At 42.9% G+C, this 20,227-nt stretch overlaps 1 protein-coding gene across 5 annotated transcripts in view; it reads left to right on the top strand.

Annotated features, from left to right (window-relative positions):
* The window catches only part of LOC136771449 (disco-interacting protein 2 homolog C), a 280,332-nt gene that overhangs the window by 147,682 nt on the left and 112,423 nt on the right, over window positions 1-20,227 (top strand). For 3 of the 5 annotated variants that reach the window (XM_066723789.1, XM_066723781.1, XM_066723775.1), the window contains exons 4-5: window positions 4,778-4,903; window positions 18,066-18,287. In XM_066723789.1, coding sequence (XP_066579886.1) covers window positions 4,778-4,903; window positions 18,066-18,287 — 348 coding nt within the window. The remainder of the gene's footprint in view (window positions 1-4,777; window positions 4,904-18,065; window positions 18,288-20,227) is intronic. The other 2 variants (XM_066723806.1, XM_066723798.1) reach the window with 1 other exon arrangement.

Genomic DNA, 20,227 nt, shown 5'->3' with positions numbered 1-20,227 from the left:
GAAAATAAGACTTACTTAGTGTGGTCACAACAAGCATTTAGAGCAGCGATTCTCAAACTTGGCATGCAAATGGGGTCCAAATTACCACACCTAACCAGCATTCCCCTCCCCCAGACTGCACATCATTTGCGCATCCGCCTTCCCCCCTGATCGCACTTTGCTGGCGCTTCACCCCCCCCTTGATGCGGTCGCAACAGTTTTCATGTTTGAAAATTGAGTCGTCAATTGTAAGAGTTTGAGAACCTCTGATTTAGAGTGAAGGGAAGTGGAAGCATCCTGGAAAGGCCTTCATCCAGCAGTGGATCAACAATGGCTGTGCTGTTGTTAAATTCCCCCCCAACAATAATGTGCGTCTGGCTCCATAGGCGTAGGGGATGCATCCCCCAGTATTGACAGCATCCCCCATGCATGCCCCCATGCATGCCTCAGTGGTGTCTCTAGACAGTATTTATTTTCTCCTATAAGTTTATACATTTGTCCTCCCCTTAAAAATAGTAATGGAGGCATAAAGTACAAGCAGAAACCAGATTTTACTAATGTTTGCAAATTATTTTGTATACTGTATAGTGTGGTTATAGAGTTTAATAGTCGAATTTGATGATTTACTAACTTTTTCAGTGTCCCTGTGCTGCGACTTGCTAATGTAGTTTTCGTCATTAGGACGCTTTGCGTTCTTCCCGGTTCTTCCACACGTGCCGGATGCGCCAAGAAATGAGCATCAGAAACACAGACAGACATGAGGAGAGACCTGACACACAATAACCAACACAACCAAGAGATACTTTAATGCGCAAGCGCACACGTTGCGCCCCGCTCTCTCGCCGGGCTGAACTCGATCTGCAAGCACCCCCCACCCCCGCTAATATAGACTGATATCATTTGTATAAAAATAATAATAACGTTTGTTTGCATTTTAATAAATTGGAAAGCAATGCAAACACATGCAGAAAGTTTCATTTTCTTTTTATTAAGATGGTGAAGTGGTTCAACAGTTGTATTATTATTATTATTATTATTATTATTATTATTACTATTATTATAACTATTTTGTATTAACAACGTGCTGTACTTGTAAGTAGAATCGAAACGCGACAGTTAGAGAAGAAATGTCCCTGTCTAGTAGATGTTAATGCGCCACTATAAGCCCGGCTGTGCTAAATCTTCCTGAATCTGTACCCTTTACAGTTCATATGTTGCGTGATCACTATTACTTGTGTTAGTGTTCTTATGTGACAATAAATCATACTGTGTATATGTATGTATGTGCTCTGAGGAAGAGAAGTCGAAACGCGTAAGCATTATGATGTTCACTTTTTCTCTAAAAAATAATTTTTTAGATATCGGTGAATATGGACTTTTTAGACGGGAGCTGCTGTACCATCCTAATATAATACGGATAATTGTTCTATATAAAATCCCTGGGATAAGGCACCCCACATTTAAGATTTATTAAAACTATTGTAACGCCAGCTATTTTTAAACGTATGTATATATGTGTGTGTATCCCATAACAACATAACACACGTAATAGTAATCACACAACACTTGCCCTGTAATTCTGCATATATTTACCATGACAGCCTGCATGTAGTATTTGTTAGTTTAGCTTATTGAAGGATTAATGAAATACTTGTAGTTTGAATGTCTTTGGTCTTATTTTGTGGCTTGATTGGATAAAAACAAGAAATATCGAGATATACACTGAGGGGAAAAAAGTATTTGATCCCCTGCTGATTTTGTATGTTTGCCCACTGACAAAGAAATGATCAGTCTATAATTTTAATTGTAGGTGTATTTTAACAGTGAGAGACAGAATAGCAGCAAAAAAATCCAGAAAAACGCATTTCAAAAAAGTTATAAATTGATTTGCATGTTAATGAGGGAAATAAATATTTGACCCCTTCGACTTAGTACTTGGTGGCAAAACCCTTGTTGGCAATCACAGAGGTCAGACGTTTCTTGTAGTTGGCCACCAGGTTTGCACACATCTCAGGAGGGATTTTGTCCCACTCCTCTTTGCAGATCCTCTCCAAGTCATTAAGGTTTCGAGGCTGACGTTTGGAAACTCGAACCTTCAGCTCCCTCCACAGATTTTCTATGGGATTAAGGTCTGGAGACTGGCTAGGTCACTCCAGGACCTTAATGTGCTTCTTCTTGAGCCACTCCTTTGTTGCCTTGGCTGTGTGTTTTGGGTCATTGTCATGCTGGAATACCCATCCACGACCCATTTTCAATGCCCTGGCTGAGGGAAGGAGGTTCTCACCCAAGATTTGACGGTACATGGCCCCGTCCATCGTCCCTTTGATGCGGTGCAGTTGTCCTGTCCCCTTAGCAGAAAAACACCCCCAAAGCATAATGTTTCCACCTCCATGTTTGACGGTGGGGATGGTGTTCTTGGGGTCATTCCTCCTCCTCCAAACACGGCGAGTTGAGTTGATGCCAAAGAGCTCGATTTTGGTCTCATCTGACCACAACACTTTCACCCAGTTCTCCTCTGAATCATTCAGATGTTCATTGGCAAACTTCAGACGGGCCTGTACATGTGCTTTCTTGAGCAGGGTGACCTTGCGGGCGCTGCAGGATTTCAGTCCTTCATGGTGTAGTGTGTTACCAATTGTTTTCTTGGTGACTATGGTCCCAGCTGCCTTGAGATCATTAACAAGATCCTCCCGTGTAGTTCTGGGCTGATTCCTCACCGTTCTCATGATCATTGAAACTCCACGAGGTGAGATCTTGCAGGTGAGCCCCAGAGCGACGGAGACTGACAGTTATTTTGTGTTTCTTCCATTTGCGAATAATCGCACCAACTGTTGTCACCTTCTCACCAAGCTGCTTGGCGATGGTCTTGTAGCCCATTCCAGCCTTGTGTAGGTCTACAATCTTGTCCCTGACATCCTTGGACAGCTCTTTGGTCTTGGCCATGGTGGAGAGTTTGGAATCTGACTGATTGATTGCTTCTGTGGACAGGTGTCTTTTATACAGGTAACGAGCTGAGATTAGGAGCACTCCCTTTAAGAGAGTGCTCCTAATCTCAGCTCGTTACCGGTATAAAAGACACCTGGGAGCCAGAAATCTTGCTGATTGATAGGGGATCAAATACTTATTTCACTCATTAACATGCAAATCAATGTATAACTTTTTTGAAATACGTTTTTCTGAATTTGTTTGTTGTTATTCTGTCTCTCACTGTTAAAATACACCTACCATTAAAATGATAGACTGATCATTTCTTTGTCAGTGGGCAAACGTACAAAATCAGCAGGGGATCAAATACTTTTTTCCCTCACTGTATACCGTGTATCGCCCAAACTTCTAAAAATATAGAGATATTATTTTTAAGTCATATCGCCCAGCCCTAACTAATAACATTAACAACAATCATCACCGCCACAACAACCACCACCACAACGATATCATGCATGTATGTAGGGTCTCTCTCCCCAGACAGTGAGTCTGTCCCTTTATGACATCAGATCTCTTCTGTTTATCGGAGGTGTAGAAACATGATATGCTTTGTGTGAACGCTTTGAAAAGAGCTTATTAAGTGATCTGAAGGGGTTTTAGGAATCGCCTTTGCAACCTACTATAAAGCCATAGCTGGACTGGCTCTCCCGTGTTCTCATGAATAACACTTAATAAACTTGGCTGGATAACCAGAGCACGAACAGATGTCTGTCCACACTATTGTCTTCTGTCCCGGTTCTGTAGCTGGACCTGCCTCACTCTTTAGTATGTCAGTTGTCTTCAGTGCAAGCACTTTCAGCTTCAGTTCACGTAGACCAGACCCTCACTCAGATCAGAGACGATATCCTTAGATCACCTTCCAGAGTATTCTGTGCCTTTTCTTGTTCACTATACAAAGCAATGCACTGCACTGCACTGTGGACAGCAGCCAGAGGATTGTGGGTTAAATCCTGGGTGAGACATTGCTGCTGTAGTTAACACATTGCTCCAGTAAAAACCCAACTGTATAAATGGATAACTGTACATCACTTTGGATTAAAGCATCAGCAACAATGATTTCCTGTCCTGCTGTGATGTGTGTGTTTGACATCGCATCCCATGGCCTTGAGTCCTACTTCATGTTTTCTTCTCCCTTCTTCTGAATAAACCAAACCGTGCTGTACGTCTGGACTCCTTCCAAATGTGTGTATCTTTTAAGCAGGATCTAGCAACAGGACAGGAACTGATAACAAGATGTAGTCAATGTCAAAGTGTTAGAAGATTAGGCAAGACAGCCACACAGAAATATATACTTTTCTACAAAGAAGTATTCCTGTTGGCTTTACAAGATTAGAGATTTCTGCGTACCGTAACTGTACTACTCTGTTAAGCCCCCCCAAAAAAGTATTTGTGTGTTTATATATATATATATATATAATGTGTGTGTGTGTGTGTCCTGGAGATTCACAGTACAGCATCTTCTGGTTATCACTTTGGCTGAATGATTTAACAAACCAGTTATTGAAGTAAATTAAATTTAAGTTTGTCATATGAGATTCATGCATCAATTTGATGGAAATTAGATGTGAATAAATCACATTCCTTTTGAATTTAATTTTTTATTTATCCCTTGGGAACCCAGTGTCATGTATATGTCACATACAGAGGCTTGGCGGTAAATTGGAATAAGATATTTCCATCAAGCCTGTTAGAAATAAATACAAACAATTGTGACATTCTCCGTGTCATACTGGGTTGGTCAGGGCAACGGTCCTTTCTGGCATGTCTAAAGCTTGGGCGCCTGTGTGCTTCTCGTCTCGTCTTTGTCTTGCAGATGTACACACAGAGGCAGTCCAGGCGGCACTGGCCAAGCACAAGGAGAGGAAGATGGCAGTGCCTATGCCGTCTAAGCGCCGCTCCCTGGTGGTGCAGACCTCGATGGATGCCTACACTCCCCCAGGTGAGGAACGTATACCCCACCCAGGTAATGCCATGGCTGTGAGTATGTCAGTGTGTGCCCTTGTGACAGTACAGCTGAATGATGTGCTTTGTGCAGCTCTTGCCTTGTCAGCAGCATTATGTCCAGGGTCAGGCTGTGTAATGTGTGTCAGGGGGTGGGAGAGTTGACATTTGCTTGTGTTTTTTTGCTGAGCTTTTTTTGATGCCCTGACAGGACAGTCTTAACTAGTTACTGGTTGTGAAAATCCATCTTTCTGGTTTGGGGGTTGGGGGGAGAAGAAATTAGGTTTCTTTTCAGGTTCATAACTCATTGAGTGTCTCTTAATTTGTTGTACTACTGTTAATCTGTTTTTTTTCCACACACTTACATGCACAATATTGCAAAAAACACTGTATTAAACTAATATTGATCGATTGGTTGGTTGACTGTTTTCATATACATTACATTACTGTCTGGGTCTCGAACAGTATACTGTTTCAGTATACTGCAGTGCTATTTAAGAGTTGTTCTGGATGCAAGCATAACCAGTTGAGAAGAGCTGTGGTATAGCTGTGGTATACCCAAGGGGGGTGAATACTTTCGCAAGGCACTGTAAATAGTCACCCTAGCGTAAAACCATTGAATACAGAAGATTGTTCCAATTTGATGTAGAGTTACCCATGTAATGATTTATACTGGAGCCGTGCCATTATTTGGTGCACAGAACAACAGTGTTTAAATCACTTTACCTATCACCCTGATGTAATTTCTCACTCAGCCACTGTTTTGTGAGTGACTGTTAAGGACAGGAGTTTAACAGTGGGGCAGAGGGGCAACCCCTAAAACTTGCTGGTTGGCAGAATACAGTATTACTGTCTTGTTATTTTAGCATAGTTGGATATAAGTATATTATTATTATTATTATTATTATTAATGTTATTAATTATCTTCTTGGCACCAGGTATTTCAGATTCCCACTTATCTGGCCTCGTGTGTTAGGTAGTGTTCAAACCCACCCATGTCAGGGGACAAGTATTTTTAGGTACCAGTGCTCGGAGGTGTGCCAGAGATAGCTTGAGCACACTGCCCTCAAACAGAGTTAGGGCAGGGCAGGGCAAAATGTTGATTTTAGAGCTACCTGTCTGGTCCCATCTTCATTGACTGTCTGTCTCTCAAAGAATGTAATTTACATGTGAGTTTAAGTCATATCAAACGTCATACTTTAGGTGACTAATTAAAATTGTGAACGCTGAATTACAACAGACTGTTTGTTTGGTTTGTTTTTTTTTCTCCCAAGAAGAGGAGGAATTCTCTCCCCAGGGTACCTTAGAGGAAGGCGCCACCCCCTGTCACACTCCATGGGGCTGGAGAGGACAAGGGAGCAGGGGACCCAATTGTGGGGCAAGGTAGCGGTGATCAATGAAGTATAGCTCAGATACCGGCAGGACAGGGCATACAAACACTTGGTTTGTTCATTTGACTGGGGATGATATCCTGAAGTGAGGCTGACATTCACATTGAGTGCCTTGAAAAGGCAGACCAGACACAGGAGGTAAATTGGGGACCTCTGTCAGAGACAGTGTCCTCTGGCAGCCCATAGATGCGGAAAACCTGATTGAAAGCATTTCCACCGTCTCGAGAGCAGTGGGGAGTCCCTTCAGTGGAATGAGCTTGCAGCCATTGGAGAACCGATCGATTGCTACCAGGATGGTAGTATAGCCTTGTGATATGGTGAGATCGGTGATGAAATCCACTGCTATGTGGGACCACAGCTGGTGAGGGATAGGAAGCGGAGATAGGTGGAGCAGGCACTGACGAACCTGGTGACTACATGCACAAAACCAGCCCACCAGAATTTCCCCTGCACCAAAGCGATGGTGCTGCTGACACCTGGGTGACCAGAGGCAGGAGTCGAGTTGAATTACTGAGGCATTTGGGGGCACATAGAAGACAGGACTTAGGTCCGGTTCGCCGGACAAGTGGAAGGAGCTGGATCAGAGGTGAGTCCCTGTTGAATCTGGTCCCAGATGCTCCATTGAATGGGAACCAGAAAGCAGGAGGGAGACCGAATGGAGTTTGCAGACTGAGGAGCAGGAGAGGAATCGAACTGGCGAGAGGGTGAGTCCACTTTGACATTCTTTGATCCCAGGCGGTAGGTTAACGTGAACTGGAAGTGGGTGAAGAAGAGCGCCCAGCATGCCTGACGGGTGTTGAGACATTTCGCTGACTGGATGTACTCTAAATTGCGGTGGTCAGTCAAAACCAGGAAGGGATGCTTGGAGCCCTCAAGCCAGTGTCTCCTCTCCTTGAAAGCCAGTTTGACAGTAAGGAGCTCATGATTGCCAATGTCATAATTGCGCTCCACTGGTGACAGCTTTTAGGAGAAGAAAGTGCAGGGGTGAAGCTTGGGCGGCTGTCCGTGTCGCTGGGAAGCACAGTCCCCACTCGGGATTCCAAAGCATCCACATCTACGATGAACGGAAGAGAGGGGTGTCCGTGTGTTTCAGGATGGGGGTAGTCGTAAACAGTGTCTTGAGCCGGGCGACTACAGCAGTGGCAGAGTCAGTCCAGGTAAAAGTGCAGGCGGATTCCTTCAACAGAGAGGTTAGTGGAGAGGCAACAGTGCTGAAATTGCAGATAAACCTCGTATAGAAGTTTGCAAATCCCAAGAAGCATTGCAGTTCCTTAACAGTGCAGGGCTGAGGCCAGTCAGTGACAGCTCTCACCGTTTCCAGGTCCATGTGCACGCCACTGACATCGATGACATAACGCAGGAAACCTACGTGCTGGTGATGGACCTCACACTTTTCTGCCTTGACATAGACCCCTTTTTGTAGCAGACACTGGAGCACCTGTCACACCTGGGAAACGTGTTCAGAGAGGGAGGAAGAGTAGATCAGGATATCATCTTTGTAGAAGATGACAAACCGATGGAGAAAGGATCTCAGTGTGTCATTCACGAATGCCTGGAAGACTGAAGGGGCATTAGTGAGACAGAACGTCCTCTTATTTGTTCCAGGGCAGCTGGCACTAAGGACAGTGGGTAGCGGTACTTAACAGTCACTGAATTGAGTCCCCTGTAGTCAATGCAGGGCCGAAGACCACCGACCTTCTTGGAAACAACAAAGAAGCTATCCACGGCAGGTCACGGATGGACGGATGATTCCCAGGTCCAGAGCCTCCTTGATATACTCCTCCATGGCCTGTGATTCAGGGAGGGAGAGAGGGTAAATACAACCTCTGGGAGGAGAGGTGCTCAAAAGGGAGGTCAATGGCACAGTCCCCGGATCGATGTGGTGTTAAACAGGAAGCCTGGGTATTGCTGAAGATCTCAGCTAGGTCTGTGTATTCCGACATGCACTTGGAAAAGCAGTTCTGACAATAGGATATTATGTTCCCATCAGTCCAGGAGATTACTGTGTTGTGGTGAGCAAGCCATGGCAGGCCGAGAATGATATCTGCTCCAGGGGAGTCGATCGACAGAAAAGGGGAGCTGTTCTGAATGAAGCAGACCAATGGACATTGTGATGGGGCTTGTCTTTGGGGAAACTGGGCCAGAACCAATGGGATGGTTGTTGACAGCACGGACACGGAGAGGAGGTACACACTGTGAGAGAGGGATTTGGTGTTTCATCACTGTCACCCTGTTGATGAAATTCCCCGCAGAACCAGAGTCAAGCAGAGCATAAACAAAGACATGTTTATCACCGAGCTGGATCCGAGCCCAAACATGACATTCATGCAGAGTGACGAGCAGGCGAAGTGTTGCACTCACAGGGTTGTCCGGGGAAGTGAAGGAGGAACCAGGACGACTTGGACACGGATCCTGAAAATGCTCAGACTGTCCACAAAAGAGGCAGAGCCGCTGCTGCACTCTTCTGTCTTTTTTCAGTAGACAGGCGTGTTCTACCCAGTGGCTTGGACTCTGTCTCACACACGAAGTTGGGTGCGTGGCTGACTCTGGCAGGTGGACAAGACATAACAGAAGTGGACTGGGTCCCCCTCGTCTTCATCAAGTTGTGCAGCCTCACTGCCAACTGGATGAGTTGCTCCAGGTTAAGAGTTTCGTCTTGGCATGCAAGCGCAGCTGGTAAGTCCTGGTGCAGTCCTCACAGAACAGTGAGGAAAGCCCGATCACCCCATTAGCCGCTTGCTGGCAGGGTGAGGAATTTCAAGGCATAATCCGCAGCAGACGAGGGGCCCTGGTGCAAGTGTTCCCCCGGTGTCTCTCTCTTCCGCTGGAGGGTGAAAGACATTCTTCCCAGACAGTGGAAGCTCCTCCTGAGCTCACCAGTGCGTTCTTTCTTTTTAAGAAATTACCAAATAGTTGATTTGGCCACACCTAATGTTTATGCTATCTCTCTGATTGGTTTGTTTTGATTTCTAAGGCAAAACTGAAGGCAAAACATCCCAAGAACAAGCAGGAACTAAAGACAGCTGCAGTGCAGGCCTGGCAGAGCATCACCAGGGAAGAAACCCAGCATCTGGTGATGTCTATGGGTTCCAGACTTCAGGCAGTCATTGACTGCAAAGGATTTGCAACCAAGTATTGAAAGTCACAATTTAATTCATGATTATGTTAGTTTGTCCAAATACTTTTGAGCCCCTAATATTGGGGGGGACCACATATAAAAATGGGTGTAATTCCTACACCGTTCACCCAATTTGGATGTTGATTACACATATTGATTATTTCCTTCAAAAAATACATTGTGGTGGCGTACAAAGACAAAATGATGACAATTGTCTCCTTGTCCAAATATTTATGGACCTAACCAGTCTTCTGGATACACATGGTCATTGATTTGTGCTTCCACTGCAGATCCTCACACTGTCACCCCAGGTTTTTAACATTAAGCTTTGAGGAGCAAGTGCCTGGATATATGTCCTGCAAGTTTTATTACAGGCAAAACTGAATACAACTTATCATAATGTGGAAAAAATTGTCTTTAACATGGTGCATTCCAATGCTGTTGCTTACAGAATTCACCTAGGAAATGTTTTTAAAACTTGAATGTTAATTTAAGCAATGTGATACATAATTCACAGACTATGCACCAACAGAATTGAAGATGGAACTTTGAAGACATCTAAAGCAAACACAATTCTCTGTATAATACTAATGGTAATAATCAGGGTTGTGGAGTAACGGAATACAAGTAGCGGCGATACATTATCAGATTACAGAATTTTGATACTTGTATTCCCGGTACATTCCTCCTGTCAGAGGAGTTTTAGATTAGAGTAAGAGATTACTGATTACTTATACATAATTTACACCAAAGTGTACAAGTGTATGTGAATCTGAAGTGTAGTATTTTTGCAACACTGTTTTTATTTACGGTCTCTCACCTAAGAATTGCTGATTCGGCGTCATTGTACAACAAGCAACAGAATGGAGCTGCTCGTCAGTGCTATCCCAGCCAGTAACACACAGCTCTGCAACTGTGGCCGCTGTGACAACAGTGTGTGTGAGCAGGGGTTTAACTCATGGAAGTACAGGCAATTGTTAACTTCCAAAAAATAAAATTTAACAAATATTAAAGTGCAATACAAGATGTGCCTACCATGACATGTCTGCTTCCGAGGACTTAACTTAAAATCTAAAAAAACATCTGGAGGTAAGATTTTATTTTTAAATGTGTGCAACTGTAATATAATAAGCAAAACGGCAGCACAGAAATAGTATAACCAAAAACGTTATCGATAGTTTGTATTTGCAGTAATAAGTTATCCTGTCTTAATTTAATATACATCCATGTACATTACAAATCGTTCCTGTGCATCCTTGCTGGTTCTGTGACCTTAACAATGGAAAACTTAATATAATGCCAAAATAACATCATACAAGGTGTTTATAGCTTAAAACAAAACACATCGCACAAACTGAATAAACCCGTCCTAACCCGTGCCGTGCCGTGCGGTGCTCTTTACAGAGTTGTGCGTTCAGGGGATCCTCACATGTCAAACCTGTAAACTTTTACAGACCGATAGATTTCACTTAAAAGAAGATAAAATGTCAATAATGTGTTAATTGCATAAACAAGATGCATTACATTCCTCATTTGTTGATACTTAAAAATAACGCCCTTATTGCATTGATTTCAAACTGTGTTTTCGGGGCTGGTGAATTGAAACCGGTGATAACAATAACATGGATAACAATACATGGGGTTTAAATCCCCTTTATTATAACAAGTTGCTTGATCCGTGTATCTTCACAGATAGAACAAAATAAACTATAGTCTTTATAAGCATTAAACGTACTTACAATTTACAGACAAGGTACAGTGAGGGGAAAAAAGTATTTGATCCCCTGCTGATTTTGTACGTTTGCCCACTGACAAAGAAATGATCAGTCTATAATTTTAATGGTAGGTGTATTTTAACAGTGAGAGACAGAATAGCAACAAAAAAATCCAGAAAAACACATTTCAAAAAAGTTATAAATTGATTTGCATGTTAATGAGGGAAATAAGTATTTGATTCCCTATCAATCAGCAAGATTTCTGGCTCCCAGGTGTCTTTTCATAGTCACCAAGAAAACAATTGGTAACACACTACGCCGTGAAGGACTGAAATCCTGCAGCGCCCACAAGGTCCCCCTGCTCAAGAAAGCACATGTACAGGCCCGTCTGAAGTTTGCCACTGAACATCTGAATGATTCAGAGGAGAACTGGGTGAAAGTGTTGTGGTCAGATGAGACCAAAATCGAGCTCTTTGGCATCAACTCAACTCGCCATGTTTGGAGGAGGAGGAATGACCCCAAGAACACCATCCCCACCGTCAAACATGGAGGTGGAAACATTATGCTTTGGGGGTGTTTTTCTGCTAAGGGGACAGGACAACTGCACCGCATCAAAGGGACGATGGGCGGGGCCATGTACCATCAAATCTTGGGTGAGAACCTCCTTCCCTCAGCCAGGGCATTGAAAATGGGTCGTGGATGGGTATTCCAGCATGACAATGACCCAAAACACACAGCCAAGGCAACAAAGGAGTGGCTCAAGAAGAAGCACATTAAGGTCCTGGAGTGGCCTAGCCAGTCTCCAGACCTTAATCCCATAGAAAATCTGTGGAGGGAGCTGAAGGTTCGAATTGCCAAACGTCAGCCTCGAAACCTTAATGACTTGGAGAGGATCTGCAAAGAGGAGTGGGACAAAATCCCTCCTGAGATGTGTGCAAACCTGGTGGCCAACTACAAGAAACGTCTGACCTCTGTGATTGCCAACAAGGGTTTTGCCACCAAGTACTAAGTCGAAGGGGTCAAATACTTATTTCCCTCATTAACATGCAAATCAATTTATAACTTTTTTTAAATGCATTTTTCTGGATTTTTTTGTTTTTTGTTTTCTGGATTATTCTGTCTCTCACTGTTAAAATACACCTACCATTAAAATTATAGACTGATCATTTCTTTGTCAGTGGGCAAACGTACAAAATCAGCAGGGGATCAAATACTTTTTTTCCCTCACTGTACCTATTTAAGTTTGAAAGAAAATAGGTTTTACTATATTATTATTATTATTATTATTATTATTATTATTATTATTATTATTTCTTAGCAGATGCCCTTGACCAGGGCGACTTACACAGTGATTAGGAGAAAACTGAAACCAACTCCTGCATTCAAATGACTGAGCGTGATACACCTTCCTTGACATTAACACATTATTGATATGCTATGTTTGATTTATGTCGGTTTGTAAAAAAAAAAAAGTAAGGGTATCTAGATCAGGCCCGGTGCCACAGTGGGGCAAAGGGGGATTGTGTGTAATTTTGCTCACCCAACCCCACGCACTTCGCCACCACCATCCACCCCTCGACCCCCCATACCCCCCCCCCCCCCCCACCCCGACTGCACTTTGATAGCACCATCCACACCCCACCACCCCGCAACCGCACTTTGCCGGCACCAAGCCCCCCCCGTCCCACCGCACGTCGGCAGCACCATCCACCCCCCCACGGACCGCATTTCGCCAGCACCTTGGGGACCCGAGACCTCGGACACAATTCGAACACTGACCGCATCCCCCACTAATCAAAGACGTGCTTGTACCCCCTTAGTGATTTCTGATGCCCCCCTGCTGTGTTCATCCTGCCACCAGAACTGATCAAGATGCAGTTTCACTTGTTTAAAAATGCATACACTACTACAAAATGTAAAGTATAAATATGCAAGAGAATTAAACTGACGCAAATCTTAAAAACTATTTTAATTTTTGAACTGTGGATACAAATAAACAATCTCAATCTGTCATCCATATTAGAATGTTTAGTACATTTTGTTTCACTTCTTGAAATGAAAAAGTATTCCAAAAGTAATCTAAAAGTATTCTGATTATGTTACTGACTTGGAGTAATGTATTGGATTAGAATACAGATTATTTTCAAAATAAGGTAATCAGTATTCTGTAATGGAATACTTTTTAAAAGTAATCCTCCCAACCCTGGTAATAATACATTTTATACATACAGATGTTAATTCACTGCTACCCAAGATACTTCATTCCCACAGACCAAAGTTGCAGACGTTACCTAATTGATCCAATTAGTTTAATAGGGGATGAGACTCAGGTTAGCAGGTTGACTCACTCAGCATGGGCTTTGCTAGCTTAGTGCTTATTTTGATCTTATGGAAACAACTGTCCAAACCCCCCCAAGATGCATTGTGCTTTCTTATCCCCTTACTGCCCAGATAAAACCCTAAATAACTACAGCTGCCAGGACCCGGGTTTGAATCCGACCTTGGGTGTCTGCCTGTGTGCAGTGGATCTGTTCTCCCCGTGGCTGTGGGGGTTTTCTCGAGGCGCTCTGGTTTCCTCCCACTTCCGAAAGACAGGCTGCTTAGGTTGATTGGCTACTCTAAATAGCTTGGTAGTTGTGTGTGAATGAGTGCATGTGTGTGTTACCCTGCCATAGTTTGGCATCCCATCCAGAGTTTCCCTTTGAGTCCTTGGATTAATTATATAACTATAGATGATACTGTGGTAACTGGTACTTTCAGTAAATTAAGGTGTATTGAATTGAATGAAGAGAGGATTAATTAGCAAAACTATGTAAGATACTGGACTCTGCTGTAACCCCACTGACAATGTAATTGATCCCTGCACTACAAAGTTCTCCAAATTTATCTTTTTTTAGGGCCTTATAATTACAGGCACTATCCCATAGGACTCAGTCTTCAGAGTATCATCAGGAAGCAGGGAGAGTAATTATATTGAAGGGTTGCTAGGCAACTCCGTGTTTTGGTGATAAACAAATGCTTCTATTTTGCAATGGCAGGCACATCTTATTCTCGGTTCATCCAGCATTGCATTGTTCAGTGAAAATCTTGACACCAAAAAAAAAGTACTGTACTTGTTTCTGTGGCTTAGCTGCATTCATTACAGAAGCAGAAGTGGGTGTTTTTTCCTCACATTAACATTTATTCTTTTGATTATCATAGGAAGTGAATATTGATGATGATAATAATAATACAATTGACAGTTATTTTTCCCTTTCTTGTCATTCTGAAATGCACCACAGTACACCCATGCAATGCCCATGGAGAATCATGCTCGCTCTGGGTCTCTGACAGTCACAACGGCTTGCTTTTCTCTGAAACATAAACGGCAGGTCAACTGAAGGTCGTCTCCAATAGATACTGCCTGGTGCCACATTGCCTGACGCCCGGACATTAGCGTCAGTCTGTGGTACAGAGCAGGGCGAGGTTCCCTCCTCACCCCCTACCAAACCCTGAGAACCCCACCCCGTTTAGAGCCCCGTGGCTTGTTGCATAAAACTATTTCAGATTCCTTAGATTTTCCAAGTGTTCCTTGAGTTTAAAACTTGCATCTATGAACTCCAAAACATTTCTGCAGACACAAGAAAATAAATAGCTCTCCCAGCAGTATAACTGGAGTCTCCCTCTGCCTCCTCTCATAACAGATTAGGTACACTGAATCGCTTTCTGCACCGCTGTTTTAGCAATGCCTTACACCTGTGTATCGGGATTTCAACATATTGGAGCCAGTTCACTAGTTTAGAGAAAAACTGCTGTATTTAATGCTTACGGTGCTTAATTCAACTGGACTCTGGTCACAGTCTGAGAGGGGGAACTGTATAGATTTGAACCCATGACCTCCATAGTGTAAGACTCACCCAACACTCCAGTTAGAATGAGACCCCCCTTGGCCTGTCTACAACTATGTGTTAAACCTGTGTTTAAAACTATCCACTTTGGAAGCTGATAGATAGTTGTCCTGTAGCCATTTGGATAATAGAAAAAAAAATCCCTTTCCTTTTCCCCTTCTGTTTAAGGAAAAATCTGTTAATTTAATAATGTGAGAATTTGTACTATAGCAACTACTCACCTAAAGGATTATTAGTAACACCTGTTCAATTTCTCATTAATGCAATTATCTAATCAACCAATCACATGGCAGTTGCTTCAATGCATTTAGGGGTGTGGTCCTGGTCAAGACAATCTCCTGAACTCCAAACTGAATGTCTGAATGGGAAAGAAAGGTGATTTAAGCAATTTTGAGCGTGGCATGGTTGTTGGTGCCAGACGGGCCGGTCTGAGTATTTCACAATCTGCTCAGTTACTGGGATTTTCACACACAACCATTTCTAGGGTTTACAAAGAATGGTGTGAAAAGGGAAAAACACCCAGTATGCGGCAGTCCTGTGGGCGAAAATGCCTTGTTGATGCTAGAGGTCAGAGGAGAATGGGCCGACTGATTCAAGCTGATGGAAGAGCAACTTTGACTGAAATAACCACTCGTTACAACCGAGGTATGCAGCAAAGCATTTGTGAAGCCACAACACGTACAACCTTGAGGCGGATGGGCTACAACAGCAGAAGACCCCACCGGGTACCACTCATCTCCACTACAAATAGGAAAAAGAGGCTACAATTTGCACAAGCTCACCAAAATTGGACAGTTGAAGACTGGAAAAATGTTGCCTGGTCTGATGAGTCTCGATTTCTGTTGAGACATTCAGATGGTAGAGTCAGAATTTGGCGTAAACAGAATGAGAACATGGATCCATCATGCCTTGTTACCACTGTGCAGGCTGGTGGTGGTGGTGTAATGGTGTGGGGGCTGTTTTCTTGGCACACTTTAGGCCCCTTAGTGCCAATTGGGCATCGTTTAAATGCCACGGCCTACCTGAGCATTGTTTCTGACCATGTCCATCCCTTTATGACCACCATGTACCCATCCTCTGATGGCTACTTCCAGCAGGATAATGCACCATGTCACAAAGGTGGAATCATTTCAAATTGGTTTCTTGAACATGACAATGAGTTCACTGTACTAAACTGGCCCCCACAGTCACCAGATCTCAACCCAATAGAGCATCTTTGGGATGTGGTGGAACGGGAGCTTCGTGCCCTGGATGTGCATCCCACAAATCTCCATCAACTGCAAGATGCTATCCTATCAATATGGGCCAACATTTCTAAAGAATGCTTTCAGCACCTTGTTGAATCAATGCCACGTAGAATTAAGGCAGTTCTGAAGGCGAAAGGGGGTCAAACACAGTATTAGTATGGTGTTCCTAATAATCCTTTAGGTGAGTGTATATTGAACATATTCAAATTAATTCTTCTTGGCCTTGACTTTAATTCATCTTGGCCTTGCCCTTATACAGGGCCTGTGGGTATCTGCCTTTCTTGCTGTGTCTTTAGAGGTCTGTAGCAGACGGAGACACTCGGTTCTCAAAACATTTAATCTCCCTTGCCATGGCACTTTCAGGGGATGAGGTATTGATATTGATAACAAACCTGTTGTTTCTGAAAGTTGTCTACAAGGTCACAAGAGTGGAGAGGTGGAATTGTGCCAAAGGGAATGAATATCTACTCATTAGTTATATTGGTGATTACTCGGTAGCCAATATAATCGGTTACACTTGCATTTTAATCAGCATTTAATGCATATTAATTTATTGTTCCAATCATTCCCATACATGTATTTTGTCTTTGTTAGATTTTAATTTCTCAATTCATAAATGACTGCACCTATTTTTCTTGGGGCTCTTACAATACTGAAGTTATTCAGTGTTTTATCCAGCTTGGCCACTGTTTGTTTATCTTTCTCAGTTCAGGTATTTCAGTTCAGTAATGCAGTGAGTTCAGAAACAAACAAAAACAAACAAACAAACAAATCTCTTCACTCACAGGCCAACATTCTGCAGGTATTGGAGGTATGCTGGGGAAGTGATTGGATTTTGTCACTTTCCTGTTTGTGTCAGTCAACTTTTTTAGTAATACAGAGGGTTGTGGGGGAGCACTTTAAGTTGAAGATAATAAAGAATATATTCTTACAAAGATTAGATTTTTTTTTTTTTAATATGCATTTCCAAAATTTCCAATTCAAAGGCATTTGCATGTGTGAGAGAGTGTGCGTCATTTGACCAAAGGGTTAAAGCTGCTCATGTGTTCGAAAAGTGAAACAAAGAAAACTGTTTTCATGTCTGTCAGTTCAGTAGGTCAGGCCTCCCCCCTGTGGAAGCAGGTCAGCCTTTGTTTGTAGGAAGTACAAAAACAGTGCTGCTGGTGCTGAATGATCCATTGTGTGGTAGACAGTATCATGATGACATGCAAATTGCATGCAAAGAGACTTGCCTCCACCTAGTTCCACTCCACCTGCCAGATTGTCAGTTAACTTTGCAGGCAGCAGTTGACTTTGCCAAAGGACAAATAAACAGACTGTAGGACAGAATAAACCCAAGCAAAACAACAGCAACATCAACAAAAAATACAACTGAGAGAGAGAAAAGAAACAATGTTCCTGTACTGTTCCTTACTAATCTGAAAGCTGCCTAACAAAACAAATAAAAAAGGTAAAAAATTTAATAAACTGAAACCACACAATGCTCCTGTAAAAGTGGGTATTCAGTGTGACGCTTTGGGTTTATTCCAGCGCAACGAACTGCATCTCAATTCAAGACTTACAGTTCCTCATTTGCATCCAACCCTCACCCCCCGATTACTTTTGCCGTACATGGTTGCAACAGCTCCAGTTAACAGTTACTTTTTTTTTCTTTCAAGAAGTGTATTTTTTCCTTTCCTCATTTGTGTGGCAGCATGGTGGGGCACAGGTTAAGGTGAGAACAGTAATAGCAGCAGCAGCAGCAACAACAGGAGCCTCAAGGTAGAGAGCGGTTCTGACCAAGTGTTTGTGTTGCCTTGTAGACACTTCATCGGGCTCAGAGGAGGAGGGCTCGGTGCAGGGAGACTCGCAGGGGACTCCTACCTCCAGCCAGGGGAGCATTAACATGGAGCACTGGATCAGCCGGGCCATCCATGGCTCCACCACTTCCTCCACCACCTCCTCCTCATCCACGCAGAGTGGGGGCAGCGGGGCAGCCAACCGGCTCGCTGATGTCATGGCCCAGACACACATCGGTAAGTCAGGTAAACCCTTTTTTTAATTGTTTGTTTTTAACCTCACTACTAATATTATTACCTCCCGAGTTATCCTCCCTCAAGAACCCAGCGTGATGTATATGTCATACAAAATTGGCTTGGGAGACGTATTTGGTTCTCAGTTTGCCTGTGGAATAAGTGTAGTTTGACAGGCAATATTAATAAACTGTTAATTAAACTAAGCAAATAGCCAAATATCAGTTGCAAATGAAGGATTTGAATACTTTGGACTATAGTTCTATGTGTTTTGAAATGCACTGATTGATTTGATTGTATTTTCCTCCTGATTATCTCTCTCTCTCTCTCTCTCTCTCTCTCTCTTTTGTGATGTCACTTGCTTGATCCTAAGGCATGCAGCACACCCCTGTGGGTGAGCAGGGCTTAATCTCACTCTTTTTTTTTTTTCTCGGTACTATGCATAAACAGAATCATTGCCTGGTCCTTAAGGACGCTAAACGTTCCCTGAACGCCTTGCTTTCTCACAGGGGAAACTCACTAAACACACCTGTTAACCCTTTATACCCCAGACTGCCTGCTTTCCACATTGCACTGCTAAGCACTTACTTCCAAGGGCAGAGTTAGTGTGGGAGTCACGGAACCAGGAACAGGGGAATGCTGGGTATTCATCAGACAATTAGAAATATATCCTGATCACTGTGTGTACTGAGAGAAGAAACTAAATATATAGGGGATGCAAACCTTTCCCATTTCAATAAGATCAATCAGAAAGAAAGAACAATTGCTTCTGTTCCAGATTGATTTTTAAAATTGATTAAGATCTTTAAACATTGAGAGACAATATAATAATATGACATCCATGAATGTCTATTCAACAGTATTCTTTTCCATAAAGAGAAAGGGAGTTTAATACTAATTTTGTGACATTTTGTGAGTGACAAGTGAGTGGGACACTTCAGCTAACTCTGCCAGTGGCTTAACTCTACTCCCAGTGATCTCAGGCTTGGTAAACAGAATCTAAAGATGTCAGCCTCACCTCAAGACATCTCTCTTTCCTTTAAAAGTCAGTTAGTCAGTGATTTTAATGGGCCGAGCTTCTATTTGTTAGCCACACTTAATTGCTGTTCAAAGTCAATTCTGTGAAAATCAATCTCCTATTTTTAACTGTGTGACTGTGAAATGAATTTGATTAATGAAAAAATAAATCAAATAAAAATGTGTTGCCAAACAAAATCTGGGTGCAGACAGGATCCTGAGAGAATCTGTGTGCTTTCAAGTTTTAAGTTTACAGTTGGTGGGAAATGAAAAGATAAATGAGCTGGACTGAAATGAGGTTACTGTTTGTGCTCTGTGTAAACCACATGCCTGACCTAATCTTCTTCGCACACTGCTTTAATTGCCAAGCGGCCATTGTTGGCTTTAAGGTTCAAATTCAGTGGGAGTGTAACGGGGCTCGTAGTGTACATGAGCTCATTACAGGTGACATAACCCCTCTGTAAAATCAGTAGTTATAAGCCTCCCGCATCGGGAGACCTGGTCTTTGGGCTTAGCGGGCTTATTGCTCTACTGGGTGGAGCTTTGTGGTGCAGAGCGCTCAGAGGAGAGTCTGTGCGGTGTGGTTCGAATCCAGAGTGGGGAGCTACAACCTGCACCTGCTACATCAAGAAGAAGGTTGTATGACCACACCATAGCTTGATTCTCACAGAACAGTCAGGCCTCCGCACATCAATGTGATGGAATCATAAGGACAATACAAAACAGTACATTAGAAATCTCATATGAGAAATCAGCCAATCACATTGCTATACCTCTCATCTTGTGTATAAGTGTCATTCCATGCAGAGAGTCAAAAGTATTTAAAAAATCTTCAGCTACCAGCAACATTTCAGGACACCTAATGCTAGTGCTGTTCAAATATCACAGGATGTACAATTGCTTTTAATAAATAGTTTTGTTATGTTTAACTTTCA

Source organism: Amia ocellicauda, chromosome 2 (genome assembly GCF_036373705.1).
Source record: "Amia ocellicauda isolate fAmiCal2 chromosome 2, fAmiCal2.hap1, whole genome shotgun sequence".
In the NCBI taxonomy this organism is placed as follows: domain Eukaryota; kingdom Metazoa; phylum Chordata; class Actinopteri; order Amiiformes; family Amiidae; genus Amia; species Amia ocellicauda.
Note: the sequence above shows the minus strand (reverse complement) of the source record. Positions and strands in the feature narration are given on the sequence as shown.